We start from the raw sequence: 20,499 nt of genomic DNA, 5'->3' as shown, positions 1-20,499 counted from the left end.
GCAGAGGGTCAAGGACTGCAGCCTCCAATATGGATTGAGGCTCAATGTCAAGAAGACAAAGATTCTCACCACTGGACCAATTGGCGGCATCAGGATGGATGGTGAAGAGACTGAGATTGTTCACAGCTTTAGTTTGCTTGGCTCCACAGTCAATACCCTTGGCACCAGTAGCCAGGAAATTATAAGATGTATTGCGATGGGAAAGTCTGCTGTTAGGGATCTCTCTAAAGTACTCAAGAGCGATGGTGTCTTTCTGGAGACAGGTGTGTCTGATACAAGCCATGGTCTTTGCTATCACTTGTTATGCATCAGAGAGTTGGACAATGACTTAGGAGGATAAAAGGAGAATTGATGCCTTTGAGATGGGGTGCTGGAGAAGAGTATTGAGGACTGCTAGGAAAACAAACAGATTCATCCTGGAAAGGGTAAAACTGGGCGGCTTCTTGGAGGCAAGGATTCTGAGGCTTCATCTAACATACTTTGGACATGTCGTAAGGAAGGACAGGTCCCTGGAGAGGGACATCATGCTTGGTAGGGTGAAGGGACAGCGCAGGAGGAAAAGGCCCTCTATGAGGTGGATTGATTCAGTGACTGGGGTAATCAGGATGGCTGTGTTGGAGACACTGTGATTGGCACAGGACAGAGCAGACTTTAGGGCTATAGTACATAGAGTCGCTATGAGTCTCAGATGACTCGACAACACATAACAACAGCAACAACAGCAGTCCCAGGTATATTTCATACTCTTTTCCAGCACCTCAGTTCAAAGATGTCAGTTTTTCTCATATCATTCCCTAGTCATTTTCCAGCTTTCTGACACATAACAAGTAATTGCGAAGACTATGATCTGGATCAGGCACACCTTATTCTCAAGACTGACATCGTTGCTCTTCAGACCCTGGAGAGGTCCCTGACAGCAGATTTTCTGAATGCACTTAGTCTTTAGATTACCTGACTACTGCTACCAAGAATGTTGATTGTGGAGCCTAGAAAATGAACACTGTTAACAAACTCAATCTTTTCTACTTCTATCATGGTTCTGCCAATTGGCCTGGTAGTGAGGATTTTTGTTTTCTTGATGTTGAGTTCAATCCATATTTAAGGCTGATGTCCTTGACTTTCTGCAGCAAGTGCTTCAGATCCTTTTCAGTTTCAGCAAGCAGGGTTTTGTCATCAGCATAATCTATTTTGTTGTTGAGTCTTCCTCCAATCCTGATGCCACATTCCTCCTTAGAGAGCCCAACCTTCCGGACAATCTGTTCTACCTATAGATTGAAAAGGTATGGAAATAGAACACAGCCATGGAGTACACCCTTTCCAATTTTGAACCATGCCATGTTTCCTTGCTCTGTTCTGATGATTGTCTCCTGGTCTAAGTATAGGTTTTGCATAAGCACAAATCACATTCTTATCATAGTCAGTCACAGTTTGTTGTGATCCGCACTGTCAAATGTCTTTGCATAGTCAATGAAACACAGATAGACATTCCTCTGGTACTCTCTGCTTTCAGCCAACATCCATCTGACATTAGATATCATATCCCTAGTACCATGGCCTCTTCTAAACCTAGCCTGTACTTCAGGCAGTTCTGGTGATGTGCTGTTCTAGTCGTTTTTGGATAGTCTTTAGCTGAATCTTGCTTGCATGTGATATCAATGATGTGTCAAGTCACCTTTCTTTTAAATGAGAACAAATATAGATCTCTTCCAGTCAGTTGGCCTTCAGATTTCTTGGTACAACTTGGTGAGTGCATCCAGGGTAGCATTTGTTTATTGAAATATTTCAGTTAGTATGCTATTAATTCTTGGAGCCTTGTTCTTTGCCAATTCCTTCAGAGCAACTTAAACTTCTTCCTTCATCATCTCAAGCACTTGCTCATAAGTTGTTTCTTGAAATTCTTCTGTGTCAGCCAATTCCTTTTGGTGGAGTGACTCTGTATAGGCCTTTTGTTCCCTTCTTTTAATTCTTCCTGGATTATTTAATAATCTGCCCAATGCATCCTTAAGTATTACAACCCAAAGCTTGACTTTGTTCTTCAGCTCCCTCAGCTTAAGAAATACTGAATGAGTCTGGCCCTTACTTTCTTGGTTTCTTCCCTTTGCTTTGGCTTCCCAGCACTCTAGTGCAATATTCAGAATCTCTTCTGACATCTATCTTGGTCTTTTCTTCATCCTCTGTCTTTGTAATGACCTTTTTGCTTTCTTCCTGCATGCTATTCTTGGTATCTTCCCACAGCTCATTTGGTCTTCACTCACTAGTGTTCAAGGCCTCAAACTTGTTCCTGAGATGATTTTGAAATTTGAATGAGATTGGCTCAAGGTCAAATTTTGGTTCCTGTGGGTTTAATTTCATTTTCTTTAGCTTCAGCTTGAACGTGTAAATTAATAGTTGATGGTCTGTTCCACAATCAGCATTTGGTCTAGTTTTCATAGCTCATATTGAGCTTTGCCCACAATGTTTTCCACAGATTTAATCAGTCTGATTCCTATGATTACCAACAAGTGAAATCTATGTGTATAGCCTGCTTTTATATTTCTTATATAAATTATTCACAATGAATAAATCTTTGATTGTACATAATTCTATCATTCTATCTCCAGCTCGACAATACCTTTGCTACCTAATAATGAGAACTTATGAATCAAGGTATCCTTGTTTGGTATAAATTGTTAAGCACTGAACTACTAACTGGAAGATTACTATCTAAATCTATATATAGATTCATTGGAAGAAATCCTGGTGATCTGCTGATGAAATGCTCCAACATTGTAAACTATAGAATAAATTTCTGTTTCTGTAACACATTGAATTACCATGAGTTGGAATTGACTAAAAGGCAACTACATTGGCTTTGAACTAGACAGTGTTCTAAACACTGTATAGATATTAATCCATTTGATCTTTATAATAACAATTATGTATATATTCTTCCTGTTCTCATTTCATAGATAATGCAACTGAGAAAAAGAGAGGTCTGGTAACATGGTCAAATTTTCTTGGCTAATTAGAGAGACCCAGGATTTTTACTTGAGACCTGATATATTCCTGATCTGTATTACTAATTAGTTATTTGATTTCCAGCTGTTAGAAACGTGACACAATTTAGAAGAAGGTCAATAAGGATTTGTTATATGAGGCTGTGTATTTTTTTTATTAAAATAGCCTCATTGTATTGGATAAACAAAGACATAAACAAAAGTATTGGTCATTCCTAATGAAAACAAAAGTTTACTATTGGAGAAAAATTGAAAACAAAAGCAAAAACAAGTATCTATATTTTTTAAAAGAAATCCTTGTAGTGCAGTGTACAGCATTACCAGTAACTGAAAGAACGCCATTTCAACTTTACTAGCAAATCAGCAGGAAAAATTTGGGCAACACAATTTCCTTCTGCAAAGATTTATAGTCTCAGAAATTAATGGAGGTTCACTGTATTTTATAACCAGCTCTACAGCAGTGGGTTTTTCAGGGATAATTACTAAATTAAACTTATGAGTATAAAAGTAAATAACATAGTTATCAAATATGATCCTTTAGTCTTTAGACTGGACAATTGAGAGACAATAATTGCAGGGGAAAGAATATGGGCAAGGAAAGCATCAATTTTAATTGAAAATTATAAGAAATTAGAAATGCTGAGGAATGTGTGTTTTAGTAAAATTAAGAAAGGAAAATGCTAAATTATGTTTGATAAATGTCTTATGTACAGTGGGAAAACATAAAAACAAATATAAAGAAGGAAGAAAACCAAACACAAAAGAAAGTAAGACAGCTTTAAAATAAAAAGTCCATTATGATTAGGACTACGAGGTTATTGATCAAAACAAAAGTTAACTATACTTGGAGGTAGTTTATTTGATATCTCTTTAGAATTGTGGGATTTTCAGGTAACTTTTTAATGTTTTTATTCATGATAATTATTGAATAAACTATTTTAAGAGAGTATTGCTTTCAAATACTTTTTAATTTATATACTTTATATGGGATTCTGGCAACTAATGATTAGCTCAGATTCCTTTTAAAAATGGTATTACAAAATAGTAAATGTTTTTGGTAACAATTTTAATATGAGATATTAAGGTAAGTTAGTGCATTTGTCATGTATTCACAATAATATATATCTTTCGTATATTTAACATATCTTATCAATAATCTTTAAATAGAATTCTTAACCAATTACTACAAAAGTCAGTTATTGAAAATTTGGTCATTTCCCTGTGTTTATTTTGCTATCTCTCATAGATAAAAAATGTATAATATAACATTTTAATATTATTATTTAGTTATATAATTGAAGTAATGAAAATCAACTCTTGTTCACACTAGGTTTTAAATTATGGAAGGTAATATGACTAATTAAAGATCTAAATCTTAACATCTAATTTGAACATTATTAAAATGAATTTTAACTTGTAACAACAATGATGTCCTATGTTCTATTTGAATATAATAACTTATTAGCACTTTTTTTACAATTTTAAGTTAAATTTTTAAATGTTTATCAGCTTTCAAATATCTGACTATCTGATGATGTATTAAATTAAAAGAAGGAAAAGGTTGTTCAATGAGTTTCTAGGATGTATATATCTAAAGCACATATATAAGAAACTAATATAAGTGTCCACACAAATACACACACTCCAAATTTAAATTTTAGAATATATAAGGGAAGCAATGTTCATTATGAAAAGAAAAAGAACATTTTATTTAGCATGTTACAACATTATGACAGAAACAAAGATTTCGCTAATATACCAGGTTACAATTGCATTAGAATTCAAATCATTTAAATCACAAATAAAGCTTGGTTCACATTTAATAAGAAGATAATTTATCATTAAATATAATTTTATACTTTATAAATATAAACAAATACATTTATTCTTTATCCCTTTTTTAATTTGATACACAATCTTTAATTTTTTTTCCTTTCTTCTTTTCCAGATGTAGCCATTTTCAGGGACCTTAATGATCTCAGTTATTCTTAAGGCTCCCCACAGGGCTTTAATATTACCAGCTTTCAAAATCTTTACATTATTTTTTATGAACAATTTCTGCAAGTTATTATAAATGTCAATTTAAAAAAATTATAAAACACAATACAATCTATTTTTTTCCTCATTGTCCTCATTGTGCTAATATGAAGTGATATCTTGAGGATAGAGCTGCCAGATTTAGCAAATTATAATAGAGGAGCTCCTAATTATTGCATGGGATGTATCTATTAAAAATACTCATTGCTTATCTGAAATTCAAATGTAACTAAGATTCAAATATTTTATGTAACACCTCTACTCAACACTTATGATGGCCTGTAATCCTGAATTACCTAAATGCTTTAGTTAGAAAGATTTTTTTTCTGTCCATACTCCATGCGAGCTGTCACTTTTCTGTTTGTCAGTGTTTTCAGCTTCCTCTTAACCTTCACTTCCAGCTTTTAATCTATCATTTGCTCTGGCATGTAAGAAACTGAGTTCCATTAGAGGAAGTAGGATTATCAACTACATTGAACAAGTATGTATTTGCACACATTTTTTAAATCATTACAACATTGCATTTATTTTTATTTTAAAAATCTTTCATTGACTGATAGAAAAGTATCTCTTTATCAACTAAGAAGACTTCCCTTATTTTCATGGCTTAATCTCTAAGGTTGTGGTTAAATGCCATTAAATCCTTATCTTTAGTTGGCTACTACTATTAGCCTGTTAGCTGTTACTGTTAACCCTAGAGTAAGCCTGAAATTAGGCTATCCCGTTCACAATAGAACAAAATGCTGCTTCATACTGTACCACCCCCATGCAAGGTTGTGGATCAGACCCTTGTGCTCCGTAGAGTTTAGAGGAATTAAGTTTTGGAAGCATATTGCCAAGCTTCTCTTCTTAGTCCACTTTAGTTTGAAAACTGGTGAGCATTTTAGCAATACACAGCATTCAATTGTTGAACATCTGGCTATATAATTAAAAGTCAGGATATCATGTACCTGTGCTTATGGAATGTTGATCTTGAGTTGTGGAATTATATTTGATTTTCATATAAATATGAAATCATGTGTGTCACGAGTAGTAGTTGTTATTGTTGTTAAGTGCCATTGAGTTGAGTATGACTAAAAATAACCTTATGAAAACCATATCTAAGCCCTGTTCTATATACAACATGCCTATAATTACAGGAATATCCAATCGAATTCAGACATTTTCTAAGACTTCTGCCTGAAGAATTAATGCTAATTTCAACCTTTCAGGGTAGTAACTAATTTGAGCTCCTTAAAAGGTTGTTTGGGAGAAAACTACTTGAATTACAAGTGTATAAATGTCAGTAAATAATATTAGTTTAATGTTTCTCAAAAATGAAATTATTCTTTAGAGGAACATATGGACATCCTTTTAGAATTTTAGATACATAAAATAATGAAAAAACAGTAGAAAATTAAATGTAATATGTCCTGTATTGTTATTAATTGTTGTTGTTGTTGTTTAATGCCATGGAGTCGTAGACGACTCATAGCGACCCTATGAACGAACAGCCTGAGCACTGTTTGTTAATATAATATGAAATTAAGTGATTTTTCCTCAAAAAAAATTTCAAGTGTACTTCTTCTTACTGTAATGTTATAGTTTTTCAAATATTACTGAAATAAATTAGAGTTTCTCTCTTTTTTTATATTAAGGAAGACTCCAGAAATTTTTCAATGATATAAAGTTAGAAATCACTTGATATTAGAATTAACTTTCTAAGGATATAAATTATAGTTCAAGGATATAGAAAAGCAAATTAATGTTCAAACTTCATTTTAAGACAATACTTAGAAAATTATATTTTTATCATCAACAGAGAGAAAATGTGTAATGACAAGTCATGAGTTAGGTAATGTACTATTTTCATTTCTTCTCTTTCAAGTAAAATATATTAATCTCTCAAGGTTTTATTTTAAATTAGATGTGTGTTAGTACAAATACGTGAATTTAAAAATTTTCATGTTTTATGCTTTTAGTACAAATATTTAGAATACCAAAAATATTGGCATATAGATGGAAAAATTATGACTTATTACTGTGATTTTTAGATTTCCCTCTCAAATAAATTTTAACATTGATATTATTCAAAGTATACTCCCTCAATTAAAAGAATTAATACATAATCATTTTTAGGGGAGACTGCAAAGCACTTATCATTAATATAATATGTTAGAGATAAATATTTTTAAAATGTAAAAATCTGTAAATTACATTATATATATTCTGTTAATAAAATTAGTAATAGCTGACATGATTATAATAACCGATAGAGTATATACTTACTAGTGAATAGTTTTAAATGTGCCATTGTCTTTGTGAGAACGTAATCATGATTATAAATACCCACATACATACATACAACATGCCCTAGCATGCACGTACACATACACACAAATCCTTAGTACTAGTATATCTTCTTTCCTGGGTATTACTTCCTCTTAGAAGAGGATCTGAGGAAATAGCCTCTCATGAACTGTCAAATGAACAAACAAATATGTCTTAGAGATAAGTTTGGCCAGAATGCTTTTTGGAGGCAAAAATAATAAAGCTTCACCTCACATAATTTGAGCATGTTGCTGCTGCTGTGGTTGTTATATGTCCCCAAGTTGCTTGCAACTCATAGCGACCTTATGTACAATAGCTTTGAACTCTGCTCTATCCTGCGCCAACCTCGCTGTCTCTGGCACACCTACTCCAATTACCCCAGTCACTGAGTCTGAGTCAATCCATCAAATCCAGGGTCTTCCTCTCCTGTGCTGTCCCTCCAGGAGGGGCTATTCCTTGGACAGGGTCATGATGCTCAGATAGGCAGAGGGTCATCGAAAGAGAGGAAGAACTTCAGACAGGTGGATTGACAACAGTGACTGCTGAAATGTGCTCTAATGTGTCAGGACGTATGAGGTTGCCACAGAATAGGACAGGGCTCCGGTCTGTTCATAGCGTCTCTGTTGTCATACTCAATTTGATGGCAATACTCTTGTAATCTGTATTTAAAAGCAAATATTAAAAACCCAACCGTGCTGCTATTGGGTTTCCCAGACTGTAATTCTTAACAGGAGGAGATTATCCATTTTTCTCCCCTTGTGCCACTGGTTGGCTCAAACCGCCGACTCTAAAGGTAGTGGCCCTGACTCACAACTCATGAGTCATGACTCATTTATAGATATATGAAACTCCTACGTCTAAGACTGTTAAGTCCTTTTCATACAAATTCAGTTTTGTTTAGAAATTAACAGTGAATAATGTTAATTTCTAAAATTTTTCATTGATTGCAAATTCAGGGCTTTGCACAGTCTATTAGCTCTGCTTGATCTGGAGGGTCCCTTCAAGTTTATAAATTCTTCCTTCACGTGTCTGAACTTATTGGGAAACAAGATAAATTTATTTATAATCTATAGACTTAGAAAATTGTAGATAGTCTCAAGTGAGGTAAAGGTGTCTAGATAATGGTACATATTTAGGCATTGCTAAAGCTACCACTACTAAGAAGCACCATCATTGGTACATATTTCTATTAAAAAAAAAGTCACTTGCTAAGTTTCTTTTCTTTAAAAAAATTATCTTTTGATATTTTTTAAAGAATCTTTGAAAAATCTACCTTTTAAAATTATTTGTCTTTTAATATGTCCATGAATTTATATTTTAATTTAAGAAACATGTTTCAGTTGCAACCCAAATTATAATTATATTATTGTTTGTGTGTGCCGGCAAGATGGAATGGACCTGTAACTGGTTTTTAGAGACAGAAAATTTTCTAGCAGGAGATTGCCAGTGGAGTGTTAGGTGATAAGAACTGCACAGCTCTAAGATTACAGCACAGTGTACCACTAGACCACCAAGGTTCTCTAACTTGTAAGTATGTTGTTGTTCTTGTTGTGTACCATCGAGTCGGAAATGACTTATAGCTGACCCTCCAGGGTTTGAAAAAGGCAGTTAATCGCATGGGAGGAGATTGCCCTTCCTTCTCCCACGGACAGCCAATAGATTCCAGCTGCATGTCTGCCGCATTGAAGTGCAGCTTCTTGCCACTAAACCATCTGTACTCTCTCTACATAGAACACACATACAGACTAAACTAAAAAGAAACCCCTCAGTTTACCATACATTGCTTGCTTTTATTTTTTGAAGGAGTTTTTACTCATTTATTTTACCAAGTTTACGTTTTAAATGAATACTCGTGGTGATAAATTGGGAAATATTCCCTTTTAAACAACTTTGTGTTTCTCCAGAAACAGAAATGGTCAATCTAAAATTAAAAAGAAAAAAAAAATGTATAGTATTTGATACAAGAAAATAATGTAAATACAGGAAAAGACTAGTATGAATTTTATTTAAAAGCATGCGTCAGAAATAAATGCTCCCTTACCCCCTTAGATACCCATATGTGGTTTTTATACAATAAAAAATAATTAATTAAAAAAGAAGTAAATGCTGTATTTAAACACTATTATTGGACAGAAAGATTATATATAATCTTTACATTACAAACGTATCTCTATATATTATACATAAATAACTATCATTAGCTTTCTTTTTTAAAACTTTCTAAGGAACCACAACATATAATTAAATTTTTCATATATATTTCAATTGAGGGAGCTCTTAGGCCTACAAACTGCACCGCAATCTTGAAGGCATGCAGTTTGGATTCACTAGCTTACTCTGTGGGAGAACGATGAGCAATCTCCTCTTGTGCGCTTAACTGCCTCTGAAAATCCACTGGAGGGTTAGCTATGGGTCAGATCTGACTCGACATTTGCCAACAACGATGAGAATATTTAAATAGAGTATCTGCATGTAATTTTTTTGGGTAGGTATTGTTGTTATTGTTATATGCCATCGAGTTGCCTGTGTCACATAGCAACCCTATGTACAATAGCTTTGAACCCTTCCCAGTTTGAGCCATTCTCACTGACTCTGACACATCTACTCCTATTACCTCAGTTACCATTATCAATCATCTCATACAGGGTCTTCCTCTCCTGCACTATTCCTCCATGTTTCCTTCTCCAAGGACAGGTCCCTCCTAACCATGTACTCAATGCATGAGGGATAGAGCTTCAAAATCCTTGTCTCCAAGGAGAAACTTAGCTTCACTTTCTCTAAAACAGACCAATTTGTTCTCCTGGTGGATCATGGTATGCTCAAAACTCTTTTCCAGCACCACAACTCAAAAGCATCAATTCTTCTTCTGTCATCCTTAGTCATTATCTAGGTCTCTGATACATACCATGCAAAGATCATGGCCTGGATTAGGTGCACCTTAGTCTCCAGATTGACATCATTATTCCTCAGCACTCTGGAAAGATTCCTGATAGCTAACTTCCCCAATGCAACTTGTCTTTCAGTTTTCTGACTGCTGGTGCCAAGAGTATTTGTTTATTGTGGAGTCAGCAAATTGAAATTGTTAACCTCCATCTCTTCTCCATCTATCATGGTGCTACCAATTGGCCAGCTGGTGGAAATCTTTGTCTTCTTGATGTTAAGCTTCAATCATATTGAATACTACAGTCCTTGACCATTTGCAGCAAATGCTTCAGGTCCTGCTCAGTTTTGGCAAGCAAGGTTGTATCACCTGCATACTGCAAGCTGCTGATGAGTCTTCCTTCAATCCTGATGCCACATTCCTTACCACAAAGTCCTGCCTCTCAAATGATCCGACATATAGATTGAAAAAGTATGGAGATGGTACACAACCCTGACACACATTCCTTTACTAATTTTGAACCCAGCAGAGTTTCCTTGCTCTGTTCTGATGACTACCTCACAATTAAGTGTTCTGAGATTTCTATTCTTCTCAAGGTTAGCCACAATTTGTTGTGCTCTCCATAGTCAAATGCCTTTGCATGGTCAATAAAACACAGATAGACATAAATTCTTGTAGTACGTTTTCCATTAGCCAATATCTATCTGACAATGGCAATTATATCTTTAGTACCAAAGTCTACTCTAAACACAGCTTGTATTTCTGGAATTTCTTTGCTAATATACTATTCCAGTAATTTTCGGATGAGCTTCATCAGGATTTTGCTTATATATTACATTAGTGATATTATTCAATCATTTCCACACTTTCAGATAACTTTTTTGGGGGGATAGGAATAAATATGGATCTCTTCCAGTCAGTTGGCCAGGCAGTTGTCCTCCAGATTTCTTGGCACAACCTGGTAAGCATGTTCAGAGCATCATCCATTTGTTGATATATATCAGTTGGTGTGCTGCTAATTCCTGGGACCTTGTGTTTTTCCAATTCCTTCAGAGCAGTTTGAATTTCCTCCTTCATCACCATTGCCTATTCATCATATATTGTTTCATGAAATTCTTCAGTGTTATTAAATTCCTTTTGGTACAGTGATTCTGTGTACTTCTTCCATCTTCTTTTAATGCTTCCTGGATCATTTAATATTCTGCCCATAACATCCTTATGTATTGCAGCTTGAGGCTTGAATTTGTTCTTTAGTTCCTTAAGCTCAAGAAATGCAGAACAAGTTTGGCCCTTTTGATATTCTGACTCTAGGTCTTTGCATATTTCTTTGCAATATTTTGTTTTGTCTTCCTTTGCTGCACTTTGAAATCTTCTGTTCAGCTCCTTAACTTCTTAATTTCTCCCTTTTGCTTTGGCTTCTTGGTGCTCTATTAAAGTATTCAGAGTCTCTTCTGACATCCATTTCAATCTTCCTCCTCTGTCTTTGTAATGATATTTTGCTTTCTTTGTGGATGATATTCTTGATATCCTCCCATAGCTCATCTGGTCTTAATTTATTCATCTGTTCCTGAGATAGCTTTAAAACTTGGTGGAATAGACTCAAGATCAAATTTTGGTTACAGGATTTGATTTACCCTTCTTTAGCTTTAGTTTGAACTTGCATGTGAGTAGTTGATGGTCTGTTCCACAATCAGCACCTGGCCTAGTTTTCACATATGATATTGAGCTTCTCTAATGAGTCTTTTTGTAAATAGAAAACAGTATTTTAAAATCTGAATATCTAAAACTATATTCTTTTTTAAAAAAGCAAATATTAAGGTCTTAAAATAGCAAGGTTATAGAGAAAATAATCAGACACCTTCCTTTAATAGTTAAAGTCACTATGCTTATTTCTGTAAGTTACAGTTAAATTGAGTGGGAAAGTGTCTTCAGAGATATTTTAAAGAACTGTCTCAAAAGTATTTCAAGAATAAGACAGCAGAAACTTGAAAGAACTGATTATTGAACTGGACAAATCTCTGATGGAGACTTACTTTTAAGCTGCCTTTAAATTTAGGATATGCGTTTACATAGAGAACAGAGAGCAGGTATTTCTGACTTCCACAGGGGATAATGGGCTCAACTTTTGTATATTATTCATTTTATATAGAAAAAGTGTCCTGACTACGAGGCTCATTAAACATTTGAATGAGCTCTGGAGTACCTTACTGATCTCAGCTTCTGGAAGCTTTTCATTGTAGTGGAGAGTCTCAATTAGGGATATGTAAAGGCTTCCATTCTTTCTGTTGAAGAAATGAATTAGATTGCTTCAGAAGATAATTTATCAGTTCAGCTTTTGTGGTTTATACCATCATAAAGCATAAAGAGTGTTTTATTTCAAGCTATGAAAGTTTCTATTGTTCGTAAGGTCATTATAAGTCAGTAAATTCACTGGCATCTAACAACAAGAATATTGGACTGTGAATAGTCAATATTCAAGGAGCTCTGGTGGCCTAGTGGTAAGAAGCTGTGCTGCAATCCCAAAGACATGAAAACCTCTGAAAACCCACTGAAGGTTCACATTAGTACACTATGAGGTAGTTTTGACTCTATGACACACAACAACAACATTCTGATTTATTAGATAACATAATTATCAGGCACTTTAACTATTTAAGTAATATAATGATACTAATACTTTTTTGGTTACTTTTGTAGCACTTAAAAAAACTGTTGTCTTTACGCTGCCTTGCTCCTTCTTAAGGAATTAACTAATTGAGGTTTTTTAAACGTTCTACAGATTAATAAGTAAGCTGTTATACTCCCAATCCAAAGGCAAATGGTTCAAATTCACCATCTATTCTGAGGAATAAAGGTGGACAAACAGTCTCTTCTCAAGCAATTACAGCCTCTGAAAATTTGAATGCTCGTCTATGTATCAGTTCTGACTCTATCACAATGAACAGTACAGTATAATTTAGTATTTTACAAATTATGAAAGGCAATAACAGAATTATACAATGTAAGGAAAATATTCATCATGGAACTTTCTTTAAAACATATTTAGGCTAAATTGTGAGAAGGTAAATATTTGAACATTCCTTTGTTCTATGAATGATTTTTCACACTATAGGTCACCCACTAAAATAAGTTATATAAATGTGTTTCTGTAACTTGCTGTAAAAATAAATACAGTAAATGAATAAGGAAATTACATTAGAAAGTAATATAGATAATCCCTTTCCTGTTACTTTTATATTTGACTCACAACAAAATCTTTTACCCACATAAATGACTAATTATTTACATATGATGTTAGGTGTCATTGAGTGCTTTACAAATCATAATATCTACTTGGAAAAACGTAAAAAAAAGACATGCTTGCTGTTTAGCAAGTTTAAAAAGTTCTTGACAACATGTTTGCTTGATGCAACACGTCTTATTATTTCTTGAAGGCTGCTTTCGTAGATATTGATTGTGAGTACACAAAATGAAATAACTGACAACTTGCAAAGCTAGAGGAACAAAATATATTTATGAATCAGAAAGAAAGGAAAATTTTCAAATATGCTTGATAATTAATTCAACAGTATTTAGAGGGGGAAAATAATAGAAATTCAATAAAAGTATTTGGCTCATTGTGCAAAGTCTGAAAGGCAGCAAGTCATGTATAGTCATATTATTTTTATACTGTGGTGTGATTTCATAGTAACAATGCCTCTGAAATGTAATCACAATGATCTATATTTTTGCATATATGCCTAAGATTTTGTGATATTAACTCGTACATTCACAAAAAGATAAAGATTATTCAGTACTCAAACTCATTTTGTAAATGCCTTGAAACTAAGTGGATTTGACTACAACTTTGGAAGTAATATTCCATTTCCTCTCATGAGCATGACAGCACTTCAGATGCAAGGGATTGGCTTTTGAAACGGAGGAACTCATTGTACCCTGCTCTTATTTATTCTGACCTTCAGACTCAACCCTTCTATTTTCCTATTCAAATCTGCATAGCTCAAATCACCAATAAGTAGGAAGAGGTAAACTAAAGAAAGAGTGATTAGATTATTCAGATCACTTCTTAAATAGGTGGAGCTTGAAAGAAGGAAACATACGTAACACTAAGGATGAATTCAAATGTGTTTCTGAAGCTTATATTTGTATTTCAAGTATTTAGAATGCTAGGTGATCACAATTTTTTTTGTTCTTATAATAATTTCTCCAATCATTGAATTGATTTTTGTCTCAATTTATTTTTTCCTCAACTGAATACACAATGTCAATATCTCCCACCCCAAATAGTCTCCAATCTAATTAAAAATATCACACACTAGAAAAATCCTATTGAAGATTATCCAGAAAAGACTTGAACAGTACATGGGCAAGAACTACCAGAAAAACAAGCTTGGTTTAGAAGAGGTCATGGCACTAGGGACATTAATGCCAATGTCAGATGGATCTTGGCAGAAAGCAGAGAGTTCAAGAAGAATGTCTATCTGTGTTTCACTGGCTATGCAAAGACATTTCACTGTGTGGATCACAATACTGTGGCTAACCCTGAGGAAAATGGGAATCCCAGAATGTTTGATCATGCTTTTCCCTATGCGGTCCTCAGAACAGAAAAAGGAAACACTGCATGGTTTAAAATCAAGAAAGGAGTGTGTCAGGGATGCATTTTGTCCCCATACCTTTTCAATCTTTATGCAGAAAAGATCATTCAGGAAGCAGGGCTTTATGAGGAAAGTGGATCAGGGTTGGAGGGAGACTCATTAACAACATACAATATGCAGATTATACAACCTTGCTTGCTGAAATTGAAGTTCTGAAACACTTGCTGCAAAAGGTCAAGGTCTGTAGTCTTCAATATGGATTGAAGCTCAACATCAGGAAGACAACAGTTCTCACCACTGGACAAAATGGTAGCACCATAATAGATGGAGAAGAGATTCAGGGTGTTAGCAATTACAGCTTGCTCAGATCCACAATCAACACTCTTAACACCAGCATTCAGGAAATCAAAAGATGAATTGTCTTCGTAAAATCTGCTGTCATGGACCTCTCCAGAGTGCTGAATTAAGAGAACAATGTCAGTCTAGATACAAAAGTGTACCTAATCCAGGTCATGGTCTTTTCAGTTACTCATTATGCTTCAGAAAGTTGGACATTGACTAAGAATGGCAGAAGAAGAATAGATGCTTTTGAGTTGTGGTGCTGGAGAAGAGTCTTGAACATAGCATGGACTGCCGAGAAAACAAATTGGTCTGCCTTGGAAAAGGTGAATCCAGGTCTTTCCTTGGAGGCTAGGATTTTGAAGCTCTGCTTCACTTACTTTGGGCATGTGGCCAGGGGAGATTGTTCCTTGGAGAAGGACATCATGTTCAGAAGGGTGGGCAGACAGCACAGAGGAGGAAGATCTCAAATGAAATGGATTGCTACAGTAACTCAGTCAATGAGGGTTGATGTATTCCAATTAGTGAGACGGGCTCAGGTCAGGGAAGGGTTCAGAGCTGCTGTACATAGGGTCACTATACATCACAGGCGACTCAACGGCACATAGCAACAATAACGTACTATGAGAGGTTTGGAAGCAGGAGTGGCTTCCACATCCTAAACAACATGTATCCAGAAACTCTATGAACTTTGATAAATGTCAATAGTTGTAGAGAGGCTTTAGACCTTTTGCTCACAAGGTAATAATGAGTCGTGCTCGACTTGAAGGCAATCAGCAATAACAATTGTTGGTTTTGTTGTGTACCATCACACTGGAACCAAGCCATAGCTGATCCTAAAATGGGTTTTCAGAGGCAGTTAATTGTCTGGGAAGATATTATTCATCCTACTCCAGGAAACCAGCTGGTGGATTTGAAATGCATGCCTTAGGGACTACCACTCAGTTTCTTGCTGCTAGGGCATCAGAGTCCCCTTTAATTTAATTAGGAGTGGTATTTAACTGAGATAAATAATGCTTAGGTCGTTTACATTCAGCATACAGTCACATATTTTCTAGTTTTCAGTGTGCCACTCACATTGTTGTGCCTGGTATCTGTAATCCAATATAAGGAATAAGGAAAAAAACTCTCAGATTTTTAGCAGAGTGTAAAAGGATCATCTGCCAGCACCATGAAGCAGAAAAGACAGAATCTGGAATCTTATTTTCCCTGTCCTTACTGGATTATTAGTATTCTCTGCTGCTGTCTTGGAATTCAGCTTCTTTTTAGATGTGCTACGTTGGTTACCATTGCCCATCTGCTTTCTAATTTTATTGCTGTTAATTCTTCTCTTCTCCTTGTCATTAGGTGCTTAAGACTTTTAAAAAACCCCAAAACAGCCCTCCATTCTGGGGTTTCAAGAGCGAGCACCATGAGATACTTATGTTATGTGCCGTCGAGTTGATCTTTTCCTAGAAATGATAACTTTTCTCTACCTAAGAACAATAACAGTACTGTCAAGGACAGAACTGCCCCTTACGAAACAACCATATATTCCATCTTTTAGGTAGTGGTTGATGATATTGAGTGCCCACATGTGCTCAGCACTGCTCTTCTCTTTAGGTCACACTTTCTGAAGCATATGCTACTAAAATTTACTTGTAAAGAAATCATTGCCTGGGGAACTTGGAGCTAGATGAATGTCTGGTACACAGCAACTATTTCATAATGTGTAGAATGGATAAAAGGAGCTCTAGTGGCTTAGTGGTAAAGAGTTACCATACAGCGATAACTTGTGGTTGCTGTGAGGCTGAACACTGTGACTCTGACATGTCAAATGCGTCAATGGCCAGTTAACCAATACGGACAGAGAGTGGGGTGGAGCTCCCCGATTAAAACAAGCTTGAAAGGAGGAGTGGCATCTACTTCCATAATAGCTTGCCTCTGGACACCCTATGAACCTGGGGAGAGGAAGAAAGACACCCAAGCATTCTCTCCTTCATAGGGTCGCTATGAGTCGCCTGCGACTCGACAACACTTAACACCACCACCACCACCACCACATAATGCTTTAGATTGGCTAATTTCTGCACTTAAACTAAAATATGGGTCTTTCAATATATTTTTAATACATATATTTCCTGAGTTCTTTATGCCCTTAATCACCTGATTGATGTTATTTCTAAATCAGTATGTTCTAATTTGTACCAGTGAAACAAAAATATTAAGACTGTAAATACAATCTCTAACTTACTGTGAAAAAAGTAAAATTATTTATAGGGTATACATGCTTCCTCGTTTGTACAGGACAGCACAAAATTATATCTGATAAATTTCTTAATAGTATTCGCTAAGTCACAAAACAGCCATACATTTTGGACTGTACCTTTTTTGGCTACTGTCATTATCTGCTCTAATTATATCTTACCAATCAGTTTCTTTGTTGACTAACTTATTTACTAAAGAATTTTAAATTATGGTTGCTGTTGTTGTTATGTGCCATCGAGTAGCTTGCGACTTATAGTGACCCTGTGTATACAACAGTCCTGAAACCTGCTCTATCCTGTGTTAACTTCATTGTCTCTGACATAGCTATGCTCATTACCCTAGTCATTGCATAAGTCCTTCTCATTGATGGTCTTCCTCTCTTTCCCATCCCTAAAATAATGGTTAGAAACAATGAAATATATATGTAATCATTTAATTAATGTTATAATGAAATGGCAAATGCAGATTTAAGAGCATAAGAATATATAGAATTTGATGCTGGTACAATACACCAAAAGCAAAGTCGCTATTTGCTTATTAGATTTTCACACTAACTTTATGATCAGGTACATTTCAAAATCTATCATGTGATTTCACTTTGTATTGTTAGTTGCCATTAATTCAGACTCATAATCACTACATCTGTGCACAATAGAAGTGACCATAGGATTTTCAAGGCTATGACTTTTCAAAAACAGATTGCCAAATCTTTTTTCTGAGGTGACTCTGGGTGTTAGTTGATGAATGTTTCAGCTTTTTACTACACTGAGAATCTTAAATTTCTTATAACTTGCCAGTAAATATAAGCTTTACAAATATCCAAGATAAAATATTATTATGAAAAAGGTTATTATTGCATTTAACCTTAGTCATGTTGTAGTTTTTGTGTACCATTGTGTCAGAATCGACCCATAGCTGAATCTCTGGTGGGTTTTCAGAGGAATTTTAATTGCACAGGAGGAGATTGTCCATCTCTCTCTCACGGATAAGCTGCTGAATTGAAACCACGTGCATTTGTGATATAGCACAGCTTCTTACCACTAGGCCAGCAGAACAAAAGTATATATAAATAATTCTCAATTTCATTTTCATCAATTATGATATTTGATTTACAACTGTAAGGTTGATGGCCCTTCTAAAATACAAATTTATCAAGAAACATTAATTATTTGTTCAGTGATTCCCTGTTATGGAAAATAGTAAGAGTATGTCAGAGAAAATAATGTTGGAAAATAAGGTAATAATGAGACGATCTAATTAAGATAAGTGGAAAACCTATAAAAAGGATTTAACTATGTACATATCCTTCCATTTCTTAAGAAAAACAAACTATTAATCATATTATAAAATTCAGTAATGCTATTTAGCATAGCTCTTAATTTTTAAAGAAATTTTACATATGTGCAATGTTTACATCAATTGTACACATTTATTATAAAATTATTTGCTGTCAGTTACTGATTTAGATGATATGCTTTCTGCTTTCATTATGCTCACAGTAAAATAGCATATATATGTATTATGGGTAGATGGGAAGATGTATCTTTTTACTGCTAACAAACGAGACTTTTACAGTTACAAAATATGAGCAATTAAATCCTGGTGTTCTGATTTAAAATTCTAAGTGCTTCTTGGGAGTGGAAGAAAACTCAAACTATATTTTTGCCAACGTAACCCTCTTAATGAGAAAATGAATTCCTTGTAGGGGTTAATTTACATATTTAATACTGCAAGCAAAAATATGATAAACCTACCAAATTTGAACAGCTTTAGAGCTGTTAAATTGCATAAATATATTTCAGTCCAATATTCACTGGTTTTGAGATATAAAATTTCATTTTATTAAAATAAATATATATCAAATTATTCATGTTTTTAAAAAATTCTTGTTAAGGGAATATAGGAGGTCAGATGTTTTCCTTCTGGGACAAGTTTTGAGTCCTCAGAGTGATTTCATTGTAAATGATATTGAATACTTAGCTTCGGCTATGTAACTGGTTAATAATCAGGGCTGTGACAGAATTACAGGATTGCTATTAACACCTTCAATAAAAGGTAAAATTGCACACTGCAGTTAATGAATCAAAGGAAAACCAGTGATTTGCTCTATTAAATGAGTGTTTATGCTGATTTATAAGATTTACGTATTCCATTTACTCCAAATCTAAAATGCTACTGTTTATGCTAAATTATAAAATATAAGTGGTGAAATAGGACTTGTTTTGTAAATAATTTTTAAAAGCTGATTTCCACATAATTGATAATAGGTATGTGACATAATGTATTTCTTTGGTAATAATGATATGTATGAATGTCACTAACAAAACGAGTATCAAGGTAGCACTGAAATATATTGATACTACGTGGCTGAGATATGGGGGTCCACCTTCTTTTCAATTGTACTTGTTTCTATTACAATAATTTGCATTTTTAAACTTCGAAAGCCTGCCTTTTTTTCTTAGCACATGTTTTCTTTTTCTTTTTCACAGCACGAAAAAGGATATGCTAGTCAATTCTACAGGACTTACCTGAAGCAGCATGATTTGCACAAAGTCGACCAACAAAAGCATCAACTTTTCAACTTCATTATCTTGGCCATCCAGTTAGTTCTGTGCAACTGAGTATTAAATTGCTGGCAGAGTCATCGTGGCCAATTATAGGACCTAATTGCTCTCAGCAGGCCTGAGAAATGAGTTGAAATGTGCAGAACTGTAGAAACTTCAGAGGCAACCGAACTTGCCTCTCCGATCAGTGTGTGCCTGTTTACAGCACTATATATCTTTCTCTCTCCAAATGTCACTGAGCCCTTTAGATGTTTATATTCACCACGAGAAGCCAGTCATAAAGATAAAGGAAATTTGTGCATTATAAATGCAATATCACTGTTTTAAACTTGACTGTTTTATATTATTTTTGTGTGATCAAGTGTTCCCCAAACTATTCCAACTTTACAAGAGAGATTGTGATTATGTTCTTTTCACCAGTGGGTTCTAAAAATGTTGTATTCTTAAGACCCACAAAAATATCAAAGACATTCTGTAGTTTATACACCGTGTTGCAAAGTGTTTACTGTACTATTTCAAAGCTTCTAAAT

At 34.6% G+C, this 20,499-nt stretch overlaps 1 protein-coding gene across 1 annotated transcript in view; it reads left to right on the top strand.

Annotated features, from left to right (window-relative positions):
• PCDH10 (protocadherin 10) overlaps positions 1–20,499 on the top strand; it is a 70,404-nt gene extending 49,905 nt beyond the window's left edge. The window contains exon 5 of the mRNA XM_006893119.1: positions 19,895–20,499. Coding sequence (XP_006893181.1) covers positions 19,895–19,914 — 20 coding nt within the window. The 3' untranslated portion in view covers positions 19,915–20,499. The remainder of the gene's footprint in view (positions 1–19,894) is intronic.

The sequence above is a fragment of the Elephantulus edwardii genome, unplaced genomic scaffold, assembly GCF_000299155.1.
Source record: "Elephantulus edwardii isolate Elephantulus edwardi_28Jun2011 unplaced genomic scaffold, EleEdw1.0 scaffold00123, whole genome shotgun sequence".
NCBI classification, from domain to species: domain Eukaryota; kingdom Metazoa; phylum Chordata; class Mammalia; order Macroscelidea; family Macroscelididae; genus Elephantulus; species Elephantulus edwardii.
Note: the sequence above shows the minus strand (reverse complement) of the source record. Positions and strands in the feature narration are given on the sequence as shown.